Raw genomic sequence first — 18,953 nt, 5'->3', positions numbered from 1 at the left:
AGCACCTCCCTTTGGAAGTCTTTCTCAAAGCTCCAGGGTTTTCCCACTTCTGTCCTCCAGGCCAGGGTTTCCCAGCGTGGGCAGCTGTCCTGTGCACGATAGGACATTGAACACCTCCCTGGCTAGATGCCATAGCATCTTCCCACCCCAAAGTTGTGACAATCAATGAATCTAGATATTGCCAGGTGGCCTAACAGAACTGTGTCTGTTGAGATCTGCTGCCCAGTCACAGATCCACCTGGGCCGCATGGTCTGAGGCTGCAGATTCCTCTGGCTCTGCCATCTGACACCTTTTAGGGACACAGTCCAATTTCCTTTCCTGCTCTTTGTAGTCCATGCTTTGTTCCTTACAGAACAAGCTCCATAAACAATGAACGTATGCTTATTAGTGTATATAATAAGATATCATATGACATGCTATAATAGATATATATATGTATCTCCAAAGCCATCTGCTATACAGCTGGTTAAAACACCCCACCTGGTCCCTGACCAGCACTGCAGGGCACAGCTTCTTTTTAGCTGTGTGCTCCCAGGGTCCAGGTAAGCCTTGGTGGAAACAGTAGTCCTGCTAGGAGTAGGAGATCTGGGTTCAAATGTCAGCTACTCTGTTGACCCAGAAACATTGTCCTCTGTCCTCCAGCCCTTGCCTACCTGCTCAGTAAAGCAGGGCTCAACACCTCGCCCAGGTGGCAATGCCTCACCAGGCCTGGAACAGTGTATTTATGGATAAAGTGCTCACTTTTGAGAAAAACAGCAGTCACAAACAAATGTGCAGGTTCTACCAGGAAAGAGCTGGCAAAGACTCCCAGAGTCCCACCACCTCCTCACGCATGCCCACCTGCTCAAGACCCAGCTACAAGCAGAATTGCCAGGCACATCCCTCTGTTCACAATCTCAATGACAGCATGGAACATAAAGCACTCAGAAGCCCTAAGATGCTCTACACATGAGATACTGTTATTTGAAAGAGAGAGAGGTCACTGGGGTGTGGGGGAGGGTACAGGATGTGACATCAGGAGGCCACCTCACCCCTCTGGTGTCGCACTGATCGTTTCAAGCTTTCAGCCTCAATAATATTCATGTATGAAACTATTTGGGTTTTTGTTGTTGTTTTAAAAAGGACCTCAATACCTACTAAGTGATTGCCCTTGGCTGTTCTCTCCCAAGGCCAGGGACCAGGTTCCCTTCTGCCCATGGCAACCACTCCATACTGCCTATTCCATCACAGACAAATTATCATCTTGCACAAAATCACAACTGCCCATCAGCACAGAGTCAAGCAAGGGCTCTGCGAGCCCCCTGCTGCTCAGCCCCTCTCCAGTGGCCCTTTCTCTCTCTTTAAAAGCAGAATCAGGAGACAACTCTAAATTGTTTTGGATTGAATTCTGTCCCCCAAATTCATACGCTGAAGTTCTAACCCCCGGTGCCTCAGAAGGTGACCTTCTTTGGAAATAGAGGGTCACTGCTGGTGTACTAGTTAAAATGAGGTTGTTAGGGTGGGCTCTGATTCAATATAGGACTGGTGTCCCTATAAAAAGGGACACAGTACTTATTATATTATATTACATCATATCAAAACATTGATACCGATAGCCATGGGAGGGGGAAGATATAAAGAGAGACAGAGAAGGCTGCCCACTTACCAGCCAAGCTGCTAACACCCTGATTTTGGATTTCTGGCTTCCAGACTGGAAGACAATACATTTCTGTTGCTTAAGGCACTCAGTTTGGGGTGCTTTGTTTTGTAGTCTTAGCAAAAGAGTAACATCTTAGCCAAGCACAGCTGCCCCCATTTTCTAGAGTGTAGGGTAATATGGTTCAGGAGGCCCACAGGGAGCATAGGGGGTTGGTGACTGGGCAGGATCAAAGCTGGGAGCTGTGTTTGCCTCTCATCACATCACTTTCAAGAACCTTCTAAGGTACTCTGCCAAGGCAGCAGTTGCCCTGGTATATATTGCAAGTACATATTGAGAGAGCTTTAGGATTGGTGTGCTGTGACCTTCTTGGTTCTGGTGGCCCCCAAAGGAGTCCCTTCCCAAGAGTGACAAAGAAGCTACCCCCAGGGTGAGATGCCTGTGGCCCCCCAGACCCACAGAGGCACATGGGGCATAGTGGCAGCCTCCTGGGTGCTCATGTCCCAGTCACCCTCCCCACACCCCCAGCCAGCACCATGCCCGGACTCACCACCCAGTCCCTTCGAACGATCATAGTCATGATGATCTGATACTGGAAGTACATGGGGATGAGCAGTGGCGGCCCAACTGCAGGAGAGAGGAGAAGGCTTTTTGGCACCCTGTCCCTGTCCCACCCATCTGATCTGGAAGACAGGTAGGAGCAGGCTGACACCGAATACAGGACGCCAGGAGCTAGGAGGATGGTAACATGGGCAGAGAGGGGTCTGTGAGGGTTGGCTGCTGTGGCCCCTCCTTCTTGGACAGGTTTGGTGTCACTTTCTGGGTCTGAAAAGGGCGTGGGTAGGAGAGGGACAAATACACTCTGGAGTGAGAGCAGGGTCAGCGGTGGTGTCAGGTGCCAGGCACTCACTCAGGAAGAAGTACTCATGCTGGTGATTGTAGGGTAGGTATTTCAGCTTCTTCTTGCCATACTAAGGAGAAATAAGCAATAGTGAGTACTAGCCTCCCTGACCTTCCCCTCCCACCTTGTGTCCCATCCCTTCCCCCAGCTCAGAGCAGCTGCCATCCACTCCCAGTCTGCACCTGGGCTTGCCAGGGCTGGCAGTGGCCAATTTCCTCAGCCCTAATTATGTGTGCCAGTACTAAGCAGCCAGAATCCTTACATGGTCTACAGGCACATGTTTGAAGGCTCAGGCTCAGGGCTGGCAGAATAAATAGCTCAAGTAGCAGAGTGCCTGCCTAGCAAGCTGAGGCCCTGAGTTCAAACCCCAGTACCACCAAGAAAAAAAAAAGGCTCAGGCTCAGAGTTAAGTCACTGCCCAGGCCATGAGAAATAAGCGTGCAGGACTAGTTTTGTTTTGTTTTGTTTTTCTGTGTTGCTGGCAATGGAACCCAGGACCTCACCTGTGCTAGGCAAGTGCTCTGCCAGTGAAACACATCCCCAGCGCTGTGGGTCTGGCTGGAATCCAAAAATGCATGGGCACCCAGAAGGAGCCCCTGGTCCTGTCTCCATCCCTCTGGGAGTGAGAGAAGCTCCCAGGTCTACCTGGAGCCCCCAGCAGCTGGGAGAACCCAGATGAGGGCCCAGGAATTGTCAACAGTCATCAGACTGTGAGCACGTGCTCCCTGGAGCTTCTCCACAATTGCTAAGACCTACCCACTCCTCCCCAGGCAGATTTACACCTGGGGACTCCCGCAGAACACAGGAGGTCATGCACAGCAAGGCGTCCAGGACTATCCCCGGTTACTTTTAATTCCAAGGCCTAGTCCCTAGGGACAATGCCACTACCTGAAGGACACCCACTCTTCCTACTTGCGATGCTGGGGACCGTAACGGGACCCTGGGCTTGGAGCCAATAGACTTGAGTTTGATAGACTCTTTCTCACCAAAACTGGGACCCCATGCAAGTCCCCTGGCCTCTCTGAGCCTGTTTGACTTCCAAACTACTGGTTGTTAGGAGGACATGGGCACAAGGCCAAGCTGACCCCAGAACACTGCCCTTCAATCTCCCCTTCCTAGATCCAATGGCCAGCCAGAGCCTCCATCCTTAGATGCTGTCACTTCCTACTTGGGGTCAGGAGATCAAAGTGACTTACAGACGGAAGGAACCTTGGATGTCATCGAGGACGATGCCCCTATTCTCCAGGTGAGAACACAGAGAGGGAAGTGCTTGTCAAAATCACAGGAAGAGCCCGTGGGCTCGCACAAGGCAGAGGGTGTGGATGAGGACAAAATCAGCCTTAAGACTTGCATCTTGGCACCAGTGACCATGGTCTCAGCACACCCAGCCGAAGCACCATCAGACATGAGCCCTCTGTTCTGCGTGGCTTCCAGTGCTTGGCAAGGACCTCACTCGTTTCCAGAAAACATGTCATGTGCACACAGACTGTCATTAAGGTCAAGGCTGAGGCTGGCCTTGGAGGGATCCAAGCCAGGGAGACCTCACAGGGGCCTTTGATGATTTCCCAGTAAGGAAGGGACAGGAAGGGCTGGCAAGCGGGGAGGATACCCCCCCAAAGTGGCCAGTTTGGGGTGACAGCAGTGACCTAGAGTTCTGAGGGGACTGTGGCCCACAGACTGGGCCCTAGGTCCTGCTGTAACCACTTCTCAGAAGTCAGGAAATTGACCCTCAGGCCCAGCCTGTGTGTGCAGGCTGCTCAGCCCTGGCCGCTGTCCACAGCCACATCTCACCCCACAGGTCATCCTTCCCTCTCAGGGACTGAACACCAAGGACAATCAGTTCCCAGCTGTGCAGAGGCCAGAGGGTCCCCCTAGAGGGACTTAAGAACCATCAAACTGCTAGGGGAAACAGGAGGGCACTGGAGAAGTTCATCTGGAGTTGCATTTGATAAACAAGCACCCTGTTTTCATTGGTCTGGTGACTTTGGGGGGATGGCAGAGATAACAGGGCTGCCGCAGTCATCCCTAGCTGGTAAGCACTACCAGCTCCATGTGTGGCTTTTCAGTGCTCTACGCTGACTCTACTGGAGCCAACAGAGCTCTGGCCCCGGGCAGTGGCCAGCCTCAGAATTAGCCTCAGAGGATTCTGAGGACAACCAGCCTTAGGGACACAGGTGCAAACAATTCACTATTTGAGCAAACTGCCTGTCCTTCCTCGGCTCTGGGCTCCTTGCTGTGAAGTGAAGGCATGACTTGTACTAGCCCGGTGTACAAAACAGGGATAAAAGTGTTGTGGGACAGCAAACAAAACATTGGTGGTGGTGGTGGTGGTGGTGTGTGTGTGTGTCACCCCTTGCAAGGTGGTGTATTAGGGACTCTCATATCCAAAACTCAAAAAGTACGGTTGGAGGCTTGGTGAACTCTGCTGTGTTTTTCTTAGCCAACAGCTTGCTAAGTCATGGGAGCGAGAAGTATTTTAGAATGTACCAAACTAGGAGGATAAGCACCTGGCTTTTTGACTTATCAGAAACCTGGAGTTATCCAACAAAAGCAGTTCCCAAGTACCTGTGAGATGGTAGCTTGGAGCACGCAGTACCAGTTTGGATGGGGATGCTCCCTTTTTCCAGCTATAACTTTGCATCATTTCCTCTCTCTTGGCCTTAATCGTTGCATCTATAAAGGGCTGATGACAGCTCCTGCCTCACACATTAAGTAAAGACTAAGCAGCTGCAGGCCCAGAGTGCAGAGCCCTCCTCTCTGCCTGGAAAGTCCCCATCCACGCAGGGAGAAATCCTGAGAGACAGGGTGATAGGAGCAGAGAGCAGCGGAGACAAATGGCACTTTCACCAGCAGGGATGCGGGCAACAGCAGGGGCGGCCTGCTGTGGCCAGACCCCAAGGAGACGGTGGCACACCCAGGGCTCTACTTGAACAAGGACAGCACATTCCCAAGCTGAGGCCCAGGGTCAGGGATGCAGGCCAGGGGTGGGGGAGTGCAGCCAGCCCTGGCAGCCAGCCTGACCCTCTGTTCTCAGCCTCAAGGACCACAGGCCAGGCCATGGTGGGGGCTGGAGAGGGTGCCGGGCATGTGGAGGGATGTCTTAGGTTTGAAACAAAATGTCTGAGGAATGACAAGGGCCTTTGTTGTCTGTCTAGGGCTAGGGGGAGGGAAGCTGCCACTGAAAACCCCCAAACTCACAATGGAGAGAGAAATGAGCAGCGTGGCCACAACAGGCAGGGCCAGAATGGCAGAAGCCCCACCCAAGGTCTCTGAGAAGGGACAGTTGTTCTGAGGGGAAGATGGTCACTGTGGCCTGCCAGAAGCAGGAAGCCCCGGGTTTAGCTGCAGACGGGCAGAAAGCAGGGATATTCCCAGATGGAAGGGGAAGGCTTCAGAAACCCATTTACAACACTACAGGAAAATGGCCATTAGCTAAAGCTAGACAAATTTCCTTATTTTCTTTTTTGGTGGTACTGGGGTTTGAACTAAGGGCCTTGAGCTTGAGCGCTCAACTCCAAAAGCCACACCCCCAGCCCTGTATGCTTTAGTTATTTTTTAGACAGGGCCTTGTTTTTTGGCCTGGACCTGCCTCAGAACTCTATCCTCCTACCTATGCCTCTCGCAGTTGGGATTACAGAATACGCCACCATTCCTTGCTTGTTGAGAAGGGGTCTGGCTAATTTTTGTCCAAGGCAGTCCTTCTGATCTCTGTCACCTAAGTAGCTGGGATTACAGGCATGAGACAGGAAACTCAAATGAACACCATGAGCCACATAGCAACTATTTTTCTGAATAGTAGAGAAACTCCAACCATAAGGGCAAGATTATAAATTCAAAAAGGAGCATGCAGGAGATGTATACAGAAAAGCAGACGCTTGGTCAAGAGAGAGAAAAGGGACTCTGGTAAATGGGGAGGCCGTCTCCTGGATGGAAGGCAGAATGCAGTGATGCACATTCTTTCAAGAAGGGACAACTCACTGCACTACAAGCATAAGAGGAGGTAAGTACCAAGGAAGGATGAGAACAAAGGTCAGGTCCACCTGCTAGCACCTGGGAGAGGACAGAAAGCCCAGAGCAGACCCTGAGGCACAGGGGGCTCACTCCACTGTTTGGGAGGGGCAGTGGGGTCCCTTGGGAGCTGGGAAACTGATTGACTCTGGAGAAATTTGAAAATGGAGCATCTAGCATCCACATCCCACTGGGCAGAAGCTAAACATTCAGATGTGAAACCATAATCTGAAAATAACATGTCCTAGCCAAGTGTGGGGATTCACACATGTAAATCCCAGCTACTTGGGAGGCAGAGGTAGGAGGATCACAGTTCTAGGCTGCCAGGGCAAAAAACACAAGACCCTATCTGAAAAACAAACTAAAAGCAAAAGGGCTGGAGGCATGGCTCAAGCAGTAGAGGGCTTGCCTAGCAAGTGTGAGACCCTGAGTTCAAATCCCAGTACCACCAAAATAATAAAAATTAGTAACACCAAAATTTCCGGTCTTACGAAACAGTGCAGTTACACAATGGTATGGAAATATAACAACACTGCATAGCCACCAAGAAGGATGAGATCAATCTGATTTGGTCTGCTGGAATGGTGTCCACATTTGGAGAAGTGGCAAGTTGCAGAATAGAAGGCATAGTTTATTTTTGTTTTTAAAGAAACAGAGTTTTGAAGGCTCCATATACACAGAGAAAACATTGAGAAGGACATACGGCATCTTGTTAACAGTGGTTACCTTGGGGTCAGGAGACCCGGGGCCAAAGGGATGATGGAGATAAGACAATCACTTTTTGGCCAGGAGCCATGTCTCAAGCCTGTAAAACCAACTACTCAGAGGCATTGGGAGGATTAAGGTTTGAGACCAACCCTGGCAAAGTTTGGAATCCTCAACCAGTAGCTGGGTGCAGGAGTGAGTGCCTGTCATCCCAGATAAATAGAAGGATCAAGATCCAGGCTGGCCTGGGCATTAAGTGAGACCCTATCTCAAAAATATCCAACATAAACAGGGCTGGAAGAATGTCTCAAGTAATACAGCACCTTCCCACAAGCTCAAGGCCCTGAGTTCAAACCGTACTACCTCCAAGAAAAAAAAAAAAAGAGAAAAATCACTTTAATTTTGTACATTTTATACTATTTCAATGTTTACACAAAGTATGTTCTACATTTATAATGAAAAAATAAATTGGTATAAAAGTAGGATAGTGTGGGTGAGTGGAAGGAAACGGTCGTCAAGCTTAGGCCTGTCTGAGATTGCTGATAATGACAGGACCCCCACACTTCCTCTCCTCTCTCGGGCTTTACTCTCTCACTTGTGGGTGAGGCAAGCGTGGACCAGGCTACGCCAAGGTTACTCCCAGCATAGGGGACTGTGCTTCCCCAGTTTGCTTAACATGAGCTAGCCCATGCTTGAGGCCTACGGTCTTGCCTTCCTGCTAAACATGAACGAGATTCCCTTGTAGGAAGTGGGAAGCACCTAACACCGATGAGGAGCTAGGCCTAATATTCACACAGAAGGCCACTTCCGTAAGAACTACGGCTGGAAAAACTCAGGGTGCCTAGTAAGTTTCCATGGGGAGCAAATGCTAATGTCCCAGCTGAATCCTGACCCCACGGGACTTCTTCCCTCCACTCAGGACGGCTCCTGTAACGCTGTCCCCTTACTCTTACCTCAAGGGGCTGCCATTCGCCCAGGACAAACACATGGAGCATCTTTATATCCGGGTCCTTGTGGAAGATATTGGGTTTGGCATGATGCTGGAAGTGGCGATGGTTCCACCAGTTGGCAGAGGCACCCTGTGTGGGGAGAGGGTTGGGTGAGCCATGCAGCCCACTGGGGACCTGAGCTTGCCTGCAACAGGCCCTGCTCAGGACCAGTTCCCAACACTCAGGGATGACTTCTCCATTATACTTGGGGGAATGGGGAAGCCTGAGCCCCTGAAAGTCAAAATGTGGCCCGGCCACTTCTGAGCCCAGAGTGCTGGTCAATCCCAAACGGAGTCATCAGGTGAGAGGGGTGGGCACCGGACTGCAGGGTGAGTACTTCAGCAGGTGCAGAGTCTTCTGGACCTGCTCATCACCGCGTGTCTCCTGAGTTCCAGGGATGAGCAATGGGAAAGGGACCGTAAGAAGTCTTCCTTACAAAGGAACCCAGGAATTTCTCTCCTGAGTATATAGCCCAGAGAAGTGCAAATGTGTCCATACAAAAACGTGTACACAAATGTGCAAGGCAGCATTCCTGAAAACAACCAGGGAAGAAATAGTTCAAACATCCATTAACAGAAGAATGGGTAATAATTAAAGTATGGTAGACTTACACAGTGGAATAGGTGGCCATGCCCTAAAAAGGAGTGACGCTCTGACCCATGCTACAAACATGAAGGGAGCTGAAAACATGCTAAGTGAAAGAAGTCAGTCGCAAAGGACCCCCAGTACATGACTCCATGGATGTGGAAAGTTAGTGGCTGCCCAGAGCTGGGCAGGGAGACAAGGAGGAAATGGAGGCTTGGAACCTGATGGCTAAGAGGTGTGAGGCCTATTGTGGGGATGAGGAAGATACTCTAAACTTGTGAAGATGGAGTAAACTGTAAATATACTGCCATTTTCATCTATTTGGACACTTTAAATGGGTGAATGGTATACTATGTGCATTACACCTCAATAAAGCTGTCTTTCTTTCTTTGTTTTTAGACAGGATCTTGCTATACAGCCCAGGTTGGCCTTGGACTTGTGATCCTCCTACCTTTGCCTCTGTAATCAGTTGCAAGTGCTGGGGTTACAGGTACATAGAACCTCGCCATAACAAAGCCTTTAATAACAATTTTTTCTTTCTTTTTGTGTGGAGGGCTCAGTCCTGCTGTGCTGGGAGTGAGTGCAAGATTCCCATCCCACCAGAAGCCTCCAGGGTGGGCTGGGGAGTGGTTCAAAGGTAACAGCACTTGCTGAGCAGGCGTGAGGCCTTGAGTTCAAACCCCAGTGCCACCAAAAAAGAAAAGATAAATAGTTGCTAACAGAGCCAGAGAGAGCTGTCAGATCCTGACAGATGAAATTTTGGTTGGAAGAGACAAGGAGGACAAGAAGGGTATTTATTTCAAGGCCTTAGATTGCTGTGTCACCAGGTCGAGCTCCTAACACATTCTGTGAAGGCATGTCCCTCAACAAAATTGCCTGGTGATACTTGGTAGAATCGGTCTTTCTGACTTTCCAGAGCAGGACTAAGCTGGCCAACTGTGGCCCGATCGATACTTTGGTTGAGGGTCCGGCCAAGTATAAAGCGGCCTATTTGCTGAAAACAAACATTTTACTTGGGAAGTGCTTTGGCACAAACCCAGCGTCTGGACACTTACAGCCGTGGGTGGGGACAGCTATGAACAGCTGTGGCCTTTGTGGTGACCTCAGGCCCCTGCAGGCAGGCGGACCTCAAAACACATAACAGCAAAAAGCAAAATGTCAGAGAATAAAAGCTCAGCTGCTTAAGAAATCAGATAACACATTCACACTGGAAGTCAGAGGGAACAAAATCACAGGTAAACAATCGAATGGAAAGTCATGGCAGAAAGACACCCAGGAGTAAGGCATGTGACCAAGTGAGCACAGGATTTACAATATACCAACCTAGAGATGGTTGTTGAATGAATTAGAGGAACCAAAGATGGGCGGTGAGCAAAAGTCAGTGAGGTGGGACATTGAGCTCTTCATGGGCTTGGGATAGAATGAAGGTTTTTTTGGGTTTTTTTGGCAGGGCTGGGGTTTGAGCTCAGGGCCTCACGCTTGCTAGGCAGCCACTCTACTACTGAGCCACACCTCCAGCCCGTTGGGACCACTTGTAATGAACATTTTTGTTTGTTTGTACTGTGATTTTCTTCCATTCTTCTCCACCAGGCAAAGACCTACTTATCCTTTAAGAATCTCCCTTCCAGCCAGATGCTGGTAGCTCATTCCTGTAATCCTAGCTACTCAGGAGGCAGAGATCAGGAGGATCTCAGTCCAAGGCCAGCCTGGGCAAGTAATTCGAGAGACACTATCTCAAAAATATCCAACACAGAAAAGGGCTGGCAGAGTGGCTCGATTGGGGTGTGAGAATGACCAGCTTCCAGAGTTCTCAGAATGAGGAGCAAGCACTGCCTGCTCTGAACCACCTGCTGTGCTGGGCCCAAAGGGCAGTGATGAACCAAGGGACAAAGCCCACACAGAGATGGAGGCCAAGAAAGAGAAGCAAGAGAAGCTGGAGAAGTCGAGAGAACTGTGTGAAGAATGTTCCAGAAACCAAAGGAAGGCCCCTTGTTTTTGTTTATTGCTTTTTTAAGACATAGTCTTGCTCTGTGGTGCCCCAGGCTGAGCTCCAACTCTCCACTCTCCTGTCACACCTCCCAAGTGCTAGGGATTATAGTCGAAGGCCATCCCATTTGGCAGGAAGGCCCCTTGGTAGAGGCATAACCAGTGGAGCTGGGCAAAGCCATATCAGAGCCTGAGGCAACAAGAAAAGTGTGCACTAGCTCTAATGGAAGCCAATTCACTGAAAATACTTTCAAAATCCACCTGGAGGCTCATCTCGTTTTCAACTGAGTTGCCAAATTTTAGAATTTCTGTCCACCAAGTTACACACTTAAATAATTTTTAGTTCCTTTACCTTACATTGAAGTAAACGTATGACAAGAGGGCTGGAGGTGTAGCTAGGTGGTAAAGCACTTGCCTAACATATGCCAAGGTCCTGAGTTGGATTCCCAGCACCGCAAAAATAATAAAGAGAAATTTTAACAAAATTAAAGCATAAAAATTCTGTGTTGGTGAAAACATTTAAGCTTAAAATAACATTGGAGCTTTGAATACATCGATCTCTCAATTTTTAAACATTCTTGCAACTTCTTCAATATTTTGAGGAAGTAAAAAAAATCTATCATAAAAAAAAATGCCCTTTTAACACATATGAGTAAATGGTTTCCCATGCACCTCAGACAAGCCCTGATCTTTATTTGAAATTTGGACACTTTTGTTCATTGTGGATTTTTTTGTATTAATTGTGATTTCTTTTAAAAATGCACTAAAATGTTATTTATGTTGATGACTGAGTTCACTGGGTGTCCCCTTACATTTTGCACCTGGGGCAAGTCCTCTCTTGCCTCACTCTAATCCCAGCCCTCGTGGCCTGAAATGAGGCTGTGGGAAGGCAAGTGGATTCCTGAGTCCAGGTGCAGCTTCTAGAAGGCGCCAGACCTCAGGTGTGCACTTATCCTCAGGCAATGATGAGTGGTGAAAGAGGTTTAAGCATGGATGTGACAACCCAGAACTATCTTTGCAAAAGACAATTCCCTGGAAGACAATTCTGTCTCTCTAGAAGAAATGTCTACCGGACATGTTCAGAGGGAAAAAGGAAGGTCAGTACAGGGAGAGCTCACATGCAATTCGACATTGGCATGGTGGACAGTAAGAAGCTCTGCCTGCCCCTCCAGGCCTCTGGCCCCTACTCACTGGCTTCCCCAACTGGTGCTGAAACACCCAAGTTGGCAAGGCCCTCAATGACCTTCCTGCTCCAGCCTCCTTTCTCCCCAGGGAAGGAACCAGAAGAACAGATGGACCTACAAGACTGCCCACTGTAGCAGTGCCCCATCTAGTGCCCGGGGCAGAGGCACACCCCCCAGTGAGCTGCACGGCCATGCCACTGGCCCAGTTCTGGGACACAGCACCAAGGACATAGCCAGAAGAAGGTGGCAAGCCATCCCTGAACCCAAGGACCCTGCTTTCTGTCATCCCAGAGTGCCGACTTCATGAGCAAACGCCCTACATGGAGTCCTCTGTTCTGCCCTTGTCTTCCACGTGAGGCAAAAGCTGTGTTCCAGGGCCCTTCAAGGACTCAAGGCCATGTGGCAGGAATAGCCTTCCAGTCCCTGCTCAGAGTCTGCAAACAGGACACAGCCCATCTTTGTTAAGGGTAGGGGGAGAACATGAGTTGGAAGTGAAATGTTACTTTCCACCACTGAGGAGGGTGTTATCCAACAGAAGACAGTGTAAAATGAAACAAAGCACTCTTCTATGCATAGCCTCTCCCTCTGCCCCGAAAGCTCTGGAAGAAGTCCAGGTTCTCAGACCTTTCAGGCTCAGGGCCAGACAAACTGCTTGCTGGGGAACGGGTGAACTGCTCAGGGTTGGCTCACCCTCAACCCAATCAGCAGCTGGCAAGCACAGTGAGGCCACAGTCTCAGAGAGAGACCCTTTACCCGAACACTGGAGTTCTTCCCCCACCAGGGTGGGGAGGATGGAAGTCTTCAGGACCAGTTTTTCTAAGGAAGGCTTGATGCCATTGGGTAGAGGTAATTGTGGGAGACAGTGGGGTTTGTCTCAGAGAGAGAGATGGGAAAAAATTCTCTCCCAAACCAGGGCGATAACGTGAATCAGATTAGCACAAGGTCACTGGCAAGTAGCTCATCTTTACAAACTTGCTGAGTGGAATGCTGCAGTCTGTGGGTCTGTCTCATCTATCGGACAGTCAGAGTAGACCTTCTGTGTTCAAAACAACTTTTGTCTTTTGGCTCAGTTGATCATTCTATAATTTGATATCCTTTATCTAAACTTACATGGGATAAGAGTTTATAGAGTCCCCAATCGATCATGACTGGACTTAATGATTCTTCACCTTTATGATGTTACAAAATCACCTTCAGATTTTGAATTTTTATCTTTTCCTTGTAACAATCCACAGTACAACATTCAGTGCTGGACAGCAGCATCAAGCCACAGAGTCACAAGAAAAAGCCACCAACACCCTGCAGTGCACTGTGCTGCTCAGCTGTGCTGCTTGGTGGGTTAGATGAATTACACACATTTTCAAGTCAGAATATTTTTTACTTAAAGTGGGTTTATCTGGACCTAACCCCATCCCAAATTTAGGGGCACCTATATCTACTTTATATACCACACATATCTCCAAAGAGCATTTGACATGGATTAAAATAAAGGGCTCGTATGTAACTGAAGTTAAAATGAAGATAAACACGTAACCAGCACGTGAGGAAGAATCTGCTGAAAACAGAGACCAAGGATAATCATTGTTCCAGATGTTGCTGTGCACTTCCTGGCACCCAAGGAAGAAACTGAGGAACACAATGTATGAAACAGCTCCCTACACAGAGAAAGGAAGCAAACCAATTCATCAAGAGAGCGGCTTCGTTACTGCCCAGTCCACAGCCAAGAAGCATCGAACAATATCATCAATCGAGCCACTGGACAAAAGAGGGGCGTGTCTGTTTTATAGCAGGTCTGACTTGGTACAGAGACAGGGCTCAGGAAGTGAGTGGCACAGAAGACCAGTCTGGTCTGAGGCGCAGCACGTCCCAGTGAGGGCACTGCCCACGGAGAGGTGACCTGGTTAACCTGCAGCCCTGAAGCACTGACCCAAGTAGGGTTCTGCTGTCAGAGCAAAGCGACAACTGATAAGCGATAAGCCGCTCACTCAGGGCTGCTGACACTTACCTTTAAGTGGCCAATGACAAACTTGTGGACAATGTGGTTCCACATGGGCTTCTTGTAGACGGAAAGGTGACCGTAATCGTGTTGCAGCCATCCAGCTTGGGCCTGGGGAGAGAGGACCACAGATGCCATCACCCCATCAGCAAATAGGCACCAGGCCTCTGCAGGGCGGGGAACAGGGTGAGGACTTCGAGGGTGTCATGCCTCACCTGAGAGGTAGCAAGGACAAAGGCTGTGAGGAGGGTTGGAATCCAGCCATTGCCGAAGTAAAAGATGATAAACCACGAGACAATCTCCATGACGACAATGTGGGACAGGAGGAGGAAGAAGAACAGGTGGTTGGCCTTGAACAGGTTCATGTCCTCAGCGACCTTCCTCAGGGTCCGGAAGTCCTCAGTGATCTGAGACTGTTGAGCAAGGGCAGAGAGAAGAGTCAGCCACCAGCCCCTTTAAGGGGACCCATGTCTCCAGCACAGTACACACTGGAGCTGTGGCAAGAGGGGACATGCACCATCCTAACCCTGCAGGAGCCCGGCCACCAAGTACTACAACAGCTGCTGTTACCATGTGCCTGCCGTGTATGCAGCACAGCCCTGGGGACTCTTTGTCCACAACTGGAGGAATGGCAGAGAAAGAATCCAACTCAAAAGTCTGCATCTTGTACACCACGCGCCAACAGGAGAACAACCCAAATATCCATGGATGGAGGAAGGGCTAAACAAAATGTGGTCTATACATACAGTGGAATATTATTTAGCCTTAAAAAGGAAGGAAAAGCTGGCACATGCTACAACATGGATGAAACTTACATTAAGTGCAATAGGCCGAGTCACAAAAGGACAAATACTATATGGTTCCATTTATATGAGGTCCTTACAGTAGTCAAATGGATAGATATAAACAGTAGAATGGTGGGTGCCAGGGGCTGAGGATGGGAGGAATGAGGAGCTAGTGTACAATGGGTACAGAATTTCAGTTTGGGAAAGTGAGAAAGTTCTAGAACTGGATGGTGAGGCTGGTCACACAACATTGTGAATATGCCAAATCCCACGGGACTGTACACTTAAATATGGTTAAATTTTGTGTTATGCATATTAAAAAAACAAAGCTTGTATTTTTTCACTGCCCGACACTGTGTCACAATCAGGGCAGTGGAATGGGGGTGACACAAACTAGTGCAGGGTAGGGTCCCTGCCTGTAGGAGTTGCGGACACAAGAGAGGCCTGACCGAGCACTTGGCACACAGAGCCAGGGAGGCGGAGGAGAGGCAAAAGTCAAGAACAGACTCTGGAGAACAATGGCATCTCTGAGCAAAAGAAGGAAGCTGAGGGCAGGACAAGGCAGGATGGAGAAGCAAGTGGAGACAGGGAGCCGAAGGTACCAGTGGAGCATGACAAGTGCATGGAAGGGCAGTTTGGGTGGTATTTGGGTACCGGAAGCCAGATGTGGGCACCTGGAGACAGGTGGTACAGAACCTGAGAAGCAGCTGTCATTGTATCTAAGAAGGAGCAAAAGAAAATGCCATGGAGCTGGAGAGGACAGGCCAGGAGCGGGGAGCTTCAGGACCCGTAAATGAGAAACCTTGGGTCTGGGAGGGGTAGACGGCAGAGCTTAGGGGAAGAAGGCAATCTCCTGTGTGCCTATGGACAAAAGCAGGAGGTGAGGGGGAGGTCACTCAGGATGGCCTGCATCTCTTCAGATCAGGGACTGACTAAGAGTCCAGGCTAGGAAACACCCTGTGCCCAGCCTGGCTCGGCTGAGGCCCTAGAGGTAGAAGCTAGTAATGAAGCCATCACTCCAGTCCAGGCAGTCCAGCTTCCCCAAGGAAATCTCTCCTCCCTGGACAGGAATCAGTGTCACTGCTCCCATAAAGCAAGTAGGGATTTGGTGGCCCAATAGCAGAGGGAATAAATCAGTCCAGCTACTCTGTTGACACCAAGGCCGCACACAGCCTCCAGCATGCTGTCTGATGGTAACGGGATTTCCCCAGCTCTGGCTTTAGCCCTGGGATCACCCATGGGCCTCTGCAGACCTGTACCCCCTCCCTGCATGAGCCGGGCTGAGGGGTTCAGGGAGGGGACAGGTCTGAGGCGAGGGGAGGGGCCAGTGCAGGCAAGTGTCACAGAAGCATGTTATTATACACTGCTCCACGGTTTAGGTGGGGTCTGGCACAAGTCCTACTAGACTGTAAACAGCACCGCCAGGGAGATCTCAGGTGTGGTAATATTTACATATTTCTGTCCTTGAAGCCCAGCTCTTGGCAGGGCTTCTGACCCAGAGAAGATGATCAACAAATAACTAACTGATGGTCACTCTTTCTCCAAGTGACCCTGCACCCCAAAGCAGTCACGATTGTCATCATCTGATATCGTCTTATTATCGTTCCTGTACTTTCTCCTAGATTGTCATATCTGACGCCTTTTGGTGGAAAGCAGGGAAGAGGGAAGTGGCTCAAGCCTTGGAGCACCTGCCTAGCAAATGTGGCCCTGAGTTCAAACCCCAATACTACTAAACAAAAATTAAAAAAAAAAAAAAAAAGGAAGGACGAAGAAGAAAATAAGACCAGCTGGGACAGGGGGGACAAGGGGACACCACTAGTTACCACCCAGCCCGAGCTCCCAGTGGAGGCTCTGAGGTTCTCCCTGATCCCAGGTGCTCAACACCATCGCCTCCTGGACTGGCCCAAAGGCTCCCCTGCCCCAGCCCCAACGGTCTAGTCCTGGGGTGAGGAGTCTTCCTAGGACTCCCACCCCCACCCCCGGTTCCAGCCTCATCCCCTCCCACACCCAGGCTGCAAGCCCCACTCACACTCTTGCCACGGTCCAGGCTAGGCATCTCCGGGGCCAGCTCACCAACCAGCAGAGGCTTCAGGAACTTGCGCACAAAGTCAAGGTCGGGGTGAAAGGCACGGAAAGCATCCTGACAAACAAAGAGGCAGTGGTGAAGCTGAGCCCCCAGCTGTCTCCTCCCGCTCCACGAAGGGCAGTGTCCCCCAACGCCAGGCTCTAAATGCTGTTGCTGGCTTCAACCCCAGAACAGACTCCTCAGTGCCCAACTCCAACGGCAGGCAGGATGGGGCCTGCTGAGCTCACCAAGGCTTTGTGGGTTGACATGTCTCTAAGGAAGTGCACAGGGTGGGCAAAAGGCTCTGGACGGACTGAGCCCTGGGCTGCACGGTGCACCAACTACACCACCCGCAAAACAAAACAAAAAGCCCCAAATCACAACAATAAAAGAAATAAAAAACAAAAACCAGCCAGACCAAAGATGACCACAGCCTGGAAAATGTGCTTTGATCACAGTAACCAAGAATAAATACAGAACGATGTAAAAGAATTCCTGAAAAGAGCCTGAAAGGATGTAAACTTACTAAATATTCAGAAGGGTCGTGGGATTGTGTCTTGTTTTATTTTCATTCGTTTCCAAACTTTCTCCAACATTGGTCCCATGTTATGTATGCATTTTAATCTTTCCCGATGATGAAGTCAAAATGCACTTAGTTTGGCAAAGTTAGAAAATGCACAGAAGAATAAAGAGGAAAATAAATATCACCCAGAAAGTCCACCAGTGCCAAGATGTTAGCATTTTTCTTCCAGTTTTTTCTGTAGGTATCAGGCACATTACATAAATTATCTCATAAAAAAGAGTATCTCTCCTCAAGATGCACCAGCACAAGGCGCCCTCAGGGAACTTAACAGGATGTTCCAGCTATACAGCATTTACCCTGTGCCAAACCTTTCTTTTGAATCAAGACTTTGCCTAGATTGAGGAACAAGCCAACCAAAACCATGAGAGGTAAAAAATAATCAGAAAAATCAACTTTGCAGGGCAGGTTTGTGGGAGAAGGGGCTAGATTTAAAAAAAAAAAAAAAAACCTAAAAAGATACACAAACTGCAATGCTTTAACTAGAACGGCTCCTGTTTGGAAGCCCTCTGGTGGGGCTTGAATAAAAAAATGTAAGTAGGGATTGGATAGCTGACCTTTACAAGGAACTATTACTAATTTTCTGGAATGTGACAAAATTATTATGATTATGATAGAACATCTGCTCCTTATTCTCAGGAGACAATGTTCAGAATTTAGGGACACAGTGGCACAATAATATACTTTGTTTTCTTTTTTTTTTTTCCCCCTGGAAGTACTGAGGTTTGAACTCAGGGCCTTGCACTTGCCAGGCAGGCACTCTACCACATGAGTCACACCCCTGTAATTTACTCTCAAAAGAAAGTTGCCTATTTATAAAAAGCAAATGTGGCCAAATATTATAATTAGTGAATCTTGGTCAAGAGGAGACAGGTGTTCCCTTGTTCTTTCAGCATGCCTGTACTTTTCAGAAAATTTGAAAGTTAAAAAAAAAAAAGGAAGCAAGGCATGGTGGTGCTGGCCTGGAATCCTAGCATGCAGGAGGACTGAGAGATCAAGGCCAGTTTGAGCTACACAGTGAGTTCAAAGCCAGCCAAGGCTACTGAGGACTCATAAAAATCTTTTCAGTCCCTCTCCCAACAGTAATTGCCAATCTCCTCCTTCCTCTCTGCATCCCTGCCATCCAATCTTTGCCTGGTCTTTGTTCCATTTGCATCTAGAATAGACTTACAGAGAGGCATTTTATTCAGAAGAAAACTGGGCAGGGGTGTTTTTTTTTAAATTTCTGTCCCCTTCCCCCTTGCTCCTCCACCCCATCCCAGCCGAGTGGAAAGGGCAAGATCAGATCAAAGGATCAGAGCAAGTATATTTTCAGAGACAAGAGACCTGCTATTCCAGGGGCCCTGGGCAGACAGTGAGAAGGCCCAGGTCCCAGTGCTGACCAGCTCCACCTGCCCCAGGCTCAGGCATCTCTGCAAAGTGAGCGAGGCCCTGGGGAAGGCACAGCAGGAGCTGCCAAAGTCAGGGCCCAGGCCTGGGCCTGAGAATGTCCTTTCGTGGATTCCTCCCACCCCCATCAGACCATGGCCTTT

The 18,953-nt window shown here is 49.2% G+C and overlaps 1 protein-coding gene and 1 long non-coding RNA gene across 2 annotated transcripts in view; one reads left to right on the top strand and one right to left on the bottom strand.

Annotated features, from left to right (window-relative positions):
* Positions 1 to 18,953, bottom strand: part of Fads2 (fatty acid desaturase 2) — a 30,713-nt gene that overhangs the window by 5,239 nt on the left and 6,521 nt on the right. The window contains exons 2-7 of the mRNA XM_020178327.2: positions 16,806 to 16,916; positions 14,207 to 14,404; positions 14,001 to 14,102; positions 8,205 to 8,330; positions 2,548 to 2,608; positions 2,188 to 2,264 (exon numbers count right to left, since the gene is read on the bottom strand). Of these exons, the coding sequence (XP_020033916.2) occupies positions 2,188 to 2,264; positions 2,548 to 2,608; positions 8,205 to 8,330; positions 14,001 to 14,102; positions 14,207 to 14,404; positions 16,806 to 16,916 (675 nt within the window). The remainder of the gene's footprint in view (positions 1 to 2,187; positions 2,265 to 2,547; positions 2,609 to 8,204; positions 8,331 to 14,000; positions 14,103 to 14,206; positions 14,405 to 16,805; positions 16,917 to 18,953) is intronic.
* Positions 1,467 to 17,959, top strand: LOC141413838 (uncharacterized). The gene is made up of 2 exons (XR_012438772.1): positions 1,467 to 3,784; positions 16,399 to 17,959. It is a non-coding gene; the product is annotated as an uncharacterized lncRNA (long non-coding RNA).

Source organism: Castor canadensis, chromosome 1 (assembly GCF_047511655.1).
Source record: "Castor canadensis chromosome 1, mCasCan1.hap1v2, whole genome shotgun sequence".
NCBI lineage: Eukaryota > Metazoa > Chordata > Mammalia > Rodentia > Castoridae > Castor > Castor canadensis.
Note: the sequence above shows the minus strand (reverse complement) of the source record. Positions and strands in the feature narration are given on the sequence as shown.